General features: G+C 35.4%; 1 protein-coding gene across 1 annotated transcript; it reads right to left on the bottom strand.

The window, feature by feature from the left end:
* Positions 1-205: 205 nt before the first annotated feature.
* Positions 206-9182, bottom strand: LOC131876121 (uncharacterized). The gene is made up of 2 exons (XM_059220909.1): positions 8947-9182; positions 206-587 (listed from the first exon to the last, which is right to left on the bottom strand). The coding sequence occupies exons 1-2, from the start codon at positions 9180-9182 to the stop codon at positions 206-208; spliced, it is 618 nt and encodes a 205-aa protein (XP_059076892.1).
* Between the last annotated feature and the right edge of the window lie 1393 nt (positions 9183-10575).

Genomic DNA, 10575 nt, shown 5'->3' with positions numbered 1-10575 from the left:
CTAGTTTGAAATCCTTCTTCTCTGAATGTAATAGGTTGTAAAAAATGAAGGACACACTAAGATCCTAGACTAGAAATAAGATAATCCCTACTTCCACAAGAAGTTGCCTTCCCCTTTGAGGAGTCATGTTTTCTATCTCTACATCAATATCAACTTTCAATCTACCAATCATCTCTTCCTCATTCTCTGGTGTTATGTCATACATTTATTCCCTAACCCTTTTTCCCTTGAATTGATACAAAAAAGATTTGAAGTCCTTTGATTTGATGAACTCATCATCAGACACAAAAGAGGTATATTCATTTGATGTGACATAAATGTTTGTGTTCACCCTTGCAACAATTTCATCTTGTGCTTCAGGCTCTTCCTCCCTCTTAGACCTCCTGAATCTTGAAATGACCTCATTTTCTCCAGAATCGCTCTCAACTTCCTCTTCTTCTCCCAACTCTTGCAGTCTTTGTCTTTTTTCCTCCAGTTTCTGGTTCGGATCTTGAACAATTTGCATGGCCTCATTAGATTCCTTATTCGTAAAGATGTCCCAGGCTTCAATGTGTTCATGAAGATAATCTCCCAAATTCTGCCTTTTCCTGCTTTGATGGATATAACCCTCTAGGTCATAGTTATTTCAGCCTGTATGCTCATAGAGGTTGTAATCCTCAATCAAGTTCTTATCTATGATCTCATATGCTCTTATAGACATGATAGTGAAATCCCCAAAATGTAGAGGCTCGGGCAAGAAAACCTATTTGTGTGCACCCCCAAAATGCATTGCATTTGAGACACTCATTTGCCTTACAATCTCTAGGTAGGCAATCCTGTCAGGTGTAGGCTTTGGAAACACATAAGGAGGTCCTTCAAATCTAACTACCCTAACCTATGTATAGTCTTGGCATACATACCAGTCACCCCAATTGTGATTCACCCTGATATCTCCGTGCTCATGGGGTCTAAGGAATTCCTTAATTTCCACTAAAAATGACCCATCAAAAGAAACTCTGAATGCTCTGTATAAGGGTTGCACAAAGAATTCTTCAAATTTGATATGGTGAAATCTCATGAACTGAGAATCCCATAGTGACAACCATAACTGAATAGGGTGCTCCTATCCATCCTTGCCATGAACATTTAGTTTCAACTCCTTAGACCACAACCCTTTGAATTGTCCATAAAACAAGACAATATGTGTTAACAATGAGTAAAATTTAAAATATTTACTGGGGCTATTTTGAAGGCTTAGGAAACCTTCATGCATCTTCTCAACAATGTAGGTAGCATAATCAAGTTGCCTCAGCTCGTGCATGTGTGTGTCGACAACAAAAACTAGAGGCCCTATCCGAGTTACATCTGGGACCTCCACCCCTCCTACTCGTTTGCATGCCATATATGTGTACTACAAATATTGCCTAAAAATATTGATGTCAAATGGGGGCCTATCTTCCTTTGTCAACTTTCCTCTCTCAGCCTTGTGTATGGCCAAATTCCACCCATTGTACATAGTGTCCATCTTTGTGTACTCTTCTTCTAGTTTTTCAAAAGAGAGAGGTACATCAGATTCAAGACCAAGACCAAAAACCTCCTGAATTGTGGCCACTGAAAGGCAGATGGATGCTTCTCCACTCGGCAATTGAATACATCTTTTCATGGCATTATAGGCCCTAGAAAATGTTTTCATCAATTGGATATTTACAAAGACATTAGGAACCACAAGTCTACCTAGACCAGTTGTCCACGAGTTTGAGATTGGAGTCCACTTATCCCTCTTGGAATAATGACACAAAAACAACTCATGACCTCTAATCCTGGTCTAGACATCACCAATTTCTTTGAAATCTTCTTCCAACTAGTCATAGATGGGCAGGTTAACCTTAGATCTCTAGGATTTTGCTCCTGGTGAGCTCATCTAATCAATCATGTCCTGATTTAACTTCTGCCTTTGTGCACCTTCTCCACCTCTAGACTTGTTAGAGGCACTCTTTGTAACCTCAAGGATCTATCTCCTACCTTTTGAACTTGGTCCCTCCAAATCTGGATATCTTAAGATTTATTAGAATTCAATTTTTCGTAGCTTAATTCTATCGCAATCTCTCTATTTGATTCAAAATGCTATGTCAATTGCTTATACTAGTTTAAATATAGAAATTCAATATCTCAAGGGAATTTACTCCATTAAAGATGGTGATACAATTTGCTTCATGTAAACACAGAGGTATTTGTTGCTTGTATTAATAATGGTGGATAGATTTGTTAGGATCCAATCCTACAACGGCTAATTGTAATAACTTTTCTTGACAATTCAACCACTTGGCACCATCCATCCTTTTCATTGACATAGGTCTTATTGATATACCCTCCTTCTATTCCTTTGTGGCATTCTGCCCATCACATCTCGGCATAACTCCACATATGTTCCTTCTGTATGGCTCAGCTTTATCGAGTATCGGTAAAACCCAACACTCCTTTCAACGATGGTTTGAGCTATCCCGATGACTTATTATTCTTACCTTTTGGTATTTACCTCATTGGAATAAGTCATGCCGATGACACCGCCTTTGCATTCTAGCCCATCGGGTATTGGGGTAGCACAAAATATCATTTTCTGATAACCTGATGATATCTGTTATATACTTCACATCCTCTTTCATCAGTATAGGCTACATAAATTACCTCATCCACTATCACCATAATAGTTTTCTCATGCCTCCAATAGTGAATGATATGCCGATGAGACCTTTCTTCTAAACCTCTTTTAGAGTGATCAGTCTATGTCATGCCGATAGGTTCTCTCATTATTTATGCTAGTCGGTCTTATCGGGGTAACTAACACTGATAGGAAAATTTTGATAATTACATAAATTAAGCTCCTCTTCATAGATCACTTGCACTTGTAATTTTTTATGGAAACTTTGTATGTGCTAATAAATAAGAAAGACTATCACATAGGCCCAGGGAATGCCTTATAAGCATCTCAATGCTATCATGCTAAATTTTCCTCATGTAGTCCCTATTCAGTGCCAACCCTTAGCATGACCTAGCAGTGCTTGTCCAATTCTAAAAAAATAGGTCACAAAGGGATTTTTTCTAATACTGGAGAACAGTCTCCTGCACATACAACCCATCAATAAATTCTCTTATGATGAAAATGCATATATAAAAACCCCAAATAAATAGCACAAAATATTTTGCAAAAATATGTGCTAATAGTGGCTCTTTTTGGGGATGTATGTTCTTTTCAAGGACATAGCAAGATCTCAGCTATCTCTGGAAGGTAGACCCAAAAATAAAAAAGAAACAAACAACCAAGGAAAACTATACTACTATAGTAAAAGAAATACTCCCTGCTCCTTATGAGAAAAAACGCTTGAGGTACTGAGCATGTACTGGAAATTCCTGAATTTCACCATCAACATTCTGCAAGAAGTATGGATTTTCCCCTCTTTTTTCTAGGATAACATACGGTCCTAACCAAAGTGCTTCAAATTTTCCATTCTTGCCCTTACCCTGATCTTTTTCATTCCAATTGAGCACCCACTCTCCTTCCTCAAAGGTCCTATTGGAATCTTTCTTATCATGTAATGTTTTTACCATCTTCTGCTTCTATATATTTTGTTCCTATACTCATCCAATTCAACCAACTGGAGCAACCTATCTTCCATGAAATCAACATCTTCTAAATATTCCTCTGAGACAAATTTATACACTGGGAGCAGGTTGTTCAAAGGCAATCATGCTTCTTTACCATAAACAAACTAATAAGGAGCAAACCTTGTGGATTTTTTTATTGTCACTCTATCTACCCACATTGCCAAATTTAACTTTGAATCCCATGCCCTTTTGTTGTCTCCTAACATCCTCTTAATCATTTTCAATAGGTTTTTGTTACTAGATTCTTCTTGTCCATTCCCCTGGGGATGATAAGGTGATGAATATGATAACACAATTCCATAACCTTCACAAAAGTCACCGAATTCCTTGGATCTGAAACACATCCTGTTATCTACAACAATTTTATATGGTACCCCAGATCTTATCAATATATTTTCTAAAAGAAATTTTGTTACCACCTTACTTGTAACTTGCCTTGTAGGAATTGCTTCTACACATTTAGTAAAATAATCAGTGGCTACCAAAAATCTATCTGTGTCCTCCACTGGATTTGTTCGCAATTTCCCCTATGAAATCAATGCCCCACATCTGGAAAGGTTCTTCAGTTTGTATGGGTCTAAGTGGAAGGGCTCCATCATATTTGGGCTTTCTTGAATATTTTTGGCAAGCCTCACATTTTCTGATACAAGTATAACAATCCTTAAAGACTTTTGGGCAGTAATAACCAACATTGAGTATTTTATGACCAGTAGTTTTTGCTGAAAAATGTCCCCCACATACCCCTTCATGCAGTTCCTTCAAGATAGATTGTGCTTGATGAACGTCCAAACAAAATAAAAGGATACCATCTCTATTTTTCCAATATAAATCACCTTTAAGCAATACGTATCTAGATTCTTGAAGCTTAAGTGTTCTTTTCTAATTATCATTTAAATGCTCTGGACATTTCATGTGTTTTAAATAATGGACAATGTTCTTATACCAAGGACACATTTCAATACTTGTTTGAGCTTCATCTAACTCTACTTGATTTATCTGTGTCGCTTCTAGATTTGATTTTGTCATCAATTTAGCCAAACCTTGAGGTCTCACCAATTTAGTGATCTAAATGTCAAGGTTGAATTCCTAGATTTGATTGATCCATCTGCATCTTCTCCCAATAGTTTTAGTTTGCCTGAAAATATCCTTGATTGTTGCATTAGGAACATAGACAATAACATTAGCTCCTACTAAGTATGGTCTAAAATATTTTATAGCTTTTACTAGGGCATATGCTTGTTTCTCATTTATATCATAATTTAACTTAGAAGCTTGTAGTATTTTACTAAAAAATGCCACTGGCTACTCATGACCTTCATCATTCTTTTGTAACATAACTACAACAATAGTATGAAGCAAAGGAAAAAACTTCAAAAGGTTTAAAGAAATTAGGGGATTTAAGAACAGGTGCTTCCTTGATGACCCTTTTGATTTTCACAAAGCCCTCAATTGCCTCATTAGTCCATTTTATCTCTGCACCCTTTTTCAACATTTTTGCAATAGGTTTTATGATCTCAAAAAAATTTGACACAAACCTCCTAACAAAATTAATTTGTCCAAAGAATGATTAGATAGCTTTGAAAGTTTTAGGGATTTGAATTTTGTTGATAGCTTCAATTCTCTTAGGGTCAATCCTTATCTCATCTTTAGATACAATATGACCAATTAAGTTACCCTCAATGACTCCAAAGTGACACTTCTTTGGATTTAGAGAGATACCATACTCCAATGCTCTGCTAAAAATCTTCTCTAGGTCATTACAGTGGTTGTCTGCCATTTTGGAGTATGTTGCCAAATCATCCTGGTATACAACTAAGATGTGATCAATGAGACCTTCAAAGGCTACATCCATGGCCCTTTTTAAAAGTAGCTCCAAAATTGGTAAGTATGAATGTCATCCTAGCATACACATGTGTACCCCATGGTGTAGTGAATGATGTCTTGTATTTCTCAGATTCCTTGACCTTAACTTGGTTGTAACTAGAGAACCCATCCATCATATAAAGTAATTCATTCCCTGTCACCTTTTTTAGTAAAGCTTCCATGTTAGGCAGGGCATAGTTATCTTTTAAGGAGGATATATTTAAATTCCTAAAGTCCACACATAATCTGATATCACCAATTTTCATTCTAAAAGACACCAAGTTTGACACCCATGTAGAATACCTTATGGGCTCTATAATCCCTGCATTCCTCATCTTCATCAATTCTTCTTTCATTTTAGGAGCCAATGTAGGATTTAAAGGCCTTTTCTTTTGCCTGAATCATTTTGCATCTAATTTCAATGGGATTTCATGTTGGAATAAATCTTCTCTGTATTCTTTGAGATCATCATATGACCAAGCAAAAACATGTCTGTATTTTCTTAACATATTTACCAGTGTCGTCCTAATCTTTGGTGCTATCTTCTTTCCAATGTAAAATTATCTAGGATTGTTTTCACTTCTCAAGTTTATCTTTTCCACTTCTTCACAGCTTCTACTGTTGGGTTTGAAATTTGTCACATCTTTATTGTCAAACGTCCTCTCTAATTCCACCAGTCCTTTTGGAATCTTGTTTGTTTTAAGCTGTAGGATATGTTTTCCAAATAGAGACTCCTTACTGCTCACCTCTTCCACATATGAATTCCAATCCATGTGCTGGCCTTCATATTGATCCTCACAAAATAGGAATTTTAGAAGATGCCTTTGATCATTAAATATTTGCCAATTTTTTATATTATCTGGTACTGTGGGTCTGGTTTTTTATTTCAACTTGAGTGATATCTTCCAAAGGAATATCATTATGATTAATTGCTAAGTTAGCCATAAAATCAGCCAAAATATTATTATACCTTTCAATCCATATTATAGAAAATGAATCAAAAAATTCAATTGAATCCCACACCTCATTGCTGTAATTTTGAAGTCTTACATTCTTAGTGGCAAACCTTTTCCTTACTTGAGATACAACTAACTTTGAATCACCATAAATTGTTAGTAATTTAATACCATATTTATTTTCCATTCTAAGGCCTAACAACAGTGCTTCATATTCAACAACATTGTTTGTACATTCAAAAGCTAACAAGAAAGAATATTTGAATGATTTCCCATTAGGAGAAATAAAAATCACACTAGCTCCATTTCCTTCTTTACTGCAAGCACCATCAAAATACATTTTCCAAATCTTATCCTCATGCAATTCAACAGTACTTTAAAACTTATTAGTCTTGCACTGAATGGGTTTAGAAATACTTACCTGAAAGTTGTCCACATCTGTTTGGAGAAAACATGTTATCTCATTTGGATCGACTTCCTCTATCAGGTAGAATGATCTAGGTTCTCTATCAATCCTTACATTCACCCCTCTTATCAGGATGGTTGCATATAAGAGATCCAACTGGATGTGTCCTCCTACCAAATTTAACCACTACCTTGATAATAACATCCCATAATTTGGAGGAACTTGTACAATGGTGATGTCTATTTTATATGACATATCTGGACATTCTGGAAATCGAAATTCCACATCCCTCATGATTCCAACAACTAGGACTAATCTGTTATCCATAGTATAGCATTTCCCATAGGGAGTATCTACATGCATCCCAAGTTGTTTTATGACATCTTCTGGAATTATGTTTATGGCTACACTTGAATCTATCATACAATTCTTAACCATTTTATTGTTAATCATCAAAGTTAAAGAAAAAGGATCAACCTGGGTAATATTTTTGGTGATAGAAGTTCCCAAATAGACAATAGGTGGATCTTCAGCTTTTGGCTTATGATCCTCTTTATTTACTTCACCAACATTAGACAGAATCTTAATTGTTTCATGTTTGTAATTAGAAAATTTCATTACTTCAAGCAAGGGCACTAATATTTTTACTTGCGATAAAGCCCGAGACATAATGATCTGCAGTTTGAAAGTGGCTTACTAATTTGCTTCCTTCCAATGGGTTTGGTTAATTTAGGTAATTTTGCTTGTTTGACCCTTTCTATTGCATTTTTCTTTTCCTTATTAGCAATGATGTCTTCACTTCTACCAGCCTTAGGAACCTTTGCAAATATCTCGGATGGCTTACCTTGCTCTGGGTTCACTACTATGTTCCTCAACTAATAATTTCTCTTTGCCTAGTCTACTGCTGCCATAGTATAGGCCTTATTTTCTTCATTTGTTAAGTTTCTCAAGGAATGTATTGGCTCTCCATTATGGAACAATCTCCTCAAGGATGGGACATCTACATCATCATCAGTAAAAACTTGTTGTACACTATGTTGTTGGATTTCTCTTCTCCATTGTACATCTGATGACTGGTCATCCTTAGATGAATCATCATCCCTACCCCAAAATGGATCTGATGAAAGTACATTTATTGTAGGCTCATACTCACTCTCATGGTCCTTATCTTCTACAATACCTTGTGCAATCATACATTGTTCTGTAACATGGGGTAAATTGTAGATTTCAAACCATGGGTATTCTTCCACAAAATTGTTTACCTTCTACAATGGATCAAGAGTTTCTTTTCTTGGATTTGCATTTACTGGCTTACCATCTTTCTAGTTTTTATTATATGGCATGTCGTGCAATCTTGGTCTATTATAACTCGTAGGCTTGTTAATTCTATATGGGGGAGGCTTCTCATTGTGATATTGCTTACCCTTCATGTCTTTCAGCATGTCCATGATTTGGCTAAACTCATCCTTTCTTGTTGCTCTTAGATTATAAATTTTTTTATCATCTCTCTTTCCAATTTTCCCAATAGCATTTTTATTGTTTTCAATAGTAGTGGCTGTCTGAAAAGATTGCTGCAAGGTAGTAGGCTTATGAGATAGAATCTCATAGTGAGTCTTGCTATCAAAAGCACTCAAATAAAAATTAATAAAAAATGAATCAACAGGTCTAATATCTCTTGGTATTCTCTTAAGTATTTTATTAAACCTCTTATTGAATTCAGAAACTGACTAATTTTGATTCTTTTTATGCTATTCAATTCATAAGATGCAAATGAAGTATCATTATGTTCTCCAAATTCCTCCAAAAAATTTGTTACAAACTCCTACTAGGTACCAATGCATCTATCAGGAAGATTCCTATACCATTCTCCTGCATCCTCTTTTAGAGATTGAACAAACAATTTCATAAAAACATCTTCATGAGGGATTTCAAACTCTTCAATGGTATTTTTTTACATTTATTATGTGTTGTTATGCAGAATCAGTTCCATTTACTATGAATTTGGGGATGGCTGACCTTAAATCATTTCAAATCTGATTAGGATATCCAACTATCCCACTAAAATCCAATTATTTATACCTTTCCATGGTTAAAGGTAGTCTACAACCATAGTTGTTAGTCTGGTAATTCCTGTTTCCTCCATTATTACCATGGCTTCCATTGTTGCCATAGTTTCCATTCTTACCATAATTCCCCCTATTATTTCTTATTTCATCATTACGATTATTGCATTGTCCATCAATATACTGGTCTCTATTTTCATTGTAGGGTGTATTTTTCCATATGTCCCCTTTTTCATAGTTATTATCCACCATGTCAAATGATGGATTATTATAGACCCTGAATGGGTGCTCCAATTTTCTCAAGTAAGGGGGACAATACCTAGGAGTTGTTTATCTACTAGCCTCACCTCTTCCCTTATCTTCTTCCATCCTGTTTGACTTAGGGCTTTGAATATTTTTTCTTTCTAATCCAAGTTTTTGCAACACCCAATCCGGTTGAATATTAAATGCCTTCGCCATCTTGGCCTCATCTCCATTTAAGTCAGCCATTCTAAGAATAATTGCATCCCATTGTATTGCTTCTTGTTCCTCAGCAGTCAGGGTTTCATCATGGCCACCTTTATTATTGTTTGTATTTAAGTTATAGAAAGGATTTTCCTCCCTATTTTTAGATCTGTCACTAGATGAAGAACCATCCTCTATATTAGGAAATATCTTATAACCCTTAAATGCCATGTTTGATTTATTTACTTTGTTTCTTTTCTTTGGGCTCAACTGAACAAAATTTTCTTGTCCCTTCTGGAGAAACCTTCTCCCCTGTATTAATCTTAATGAAAAATTCCTGGGAGTTTCTCTTGTATTCTCAAAATACCAATTATTACTCATAGATTAAATGTAGAGTCACCACCTCATAAGAAGAATAATACTTTTATTAATCTTTTGGGTTACTCCTTCCAAAAAAGTCTAAAACAAGACCACCAGAAACTCTAAACAATTCCTATGACAACTCCCCAGTAGAGTCGCCAATCTGTTGGTTCCCAAAACTACATATTGGAAATCAATAAGAATTGCCAAATCCTTAATTGATCCAACCAGCCTTGGCCAACGAATAGGAATCGTCAAAAATCGAATTCCTCTACACTTTAGGCTCCACTATACCTAGGTGAGTATACCCCAATCTCCAAAAGTATAAAAGACTTCTTTATAGTGGATTTCAATTATTAATATGACCGTTTATAGGGATGGTAAACAATTTCCTGCAACTACCCCTTATGATATGCTTTTAACTTATTGCAATCTTAAAAGTTGAATGTATTTGAATATGAAATAAAATTGTAGCAGAAAGCTGTTGGAACTTAGAACAATTATGCAAGCACAGGGAATGTAAAAACTAATAATGTTATTCTTTGATGAGAACCTTATGTGCACTCAATCTATTCACAAGGAATCAATAACAAACCAGTGCCTTCTCTGACAATTCACATGTCACTTGATGGATGGATATTTGTAATCTTTTGAGACAATATAGAGAAACAAGACTATTGATGCAATGACTTCAATGTATGCTATAAGAACAATAAAAAGAATTCTATTATCTTTATAACAACAGGCTATAAGATATTGCAACAAATCTTATTCAAATTTATCCAAATGATTTTAGATCATCAACACCACATAACATGAAATGATCTGAAGAGAAAACAAC

This window comes from Cryptomeria japonica, chromosome 5 (assembly GCF_030272615.1).
Source record: "Cryptomeria japonica chromosome 5, Sugi_1.0, whole genome shotgun sequence".
In the NCBI taxonomy this organism is placed as follows: Eukaryota; Viridiplantae; Streptophyta; class Pinopsida; order Cupressales; family Cupressaceae; genus Cryptomeria; species Cryptomeria japonica.
The sequence above is the reverse complement of the archived record's forward strand: the minus strand, read 5'-3'. Positions and strand labels throughout refer to the sequence as shown.

Coding starts and splice junctions, on each gene's coding strand:
- LOC131876121 (XM_059220909.1), bottom strand. CDS start 9,182: ATGGTGGATAATAACTATGAAAAAGGGGACATATGGAAAAATACACCC. Junction 588..8,946: donor CTACCTTTAACCATGGAAAG/GTATAAATAATT, acceptor CCATCAAAGCAG/GAAAAGGCAGAATTTGGGAG.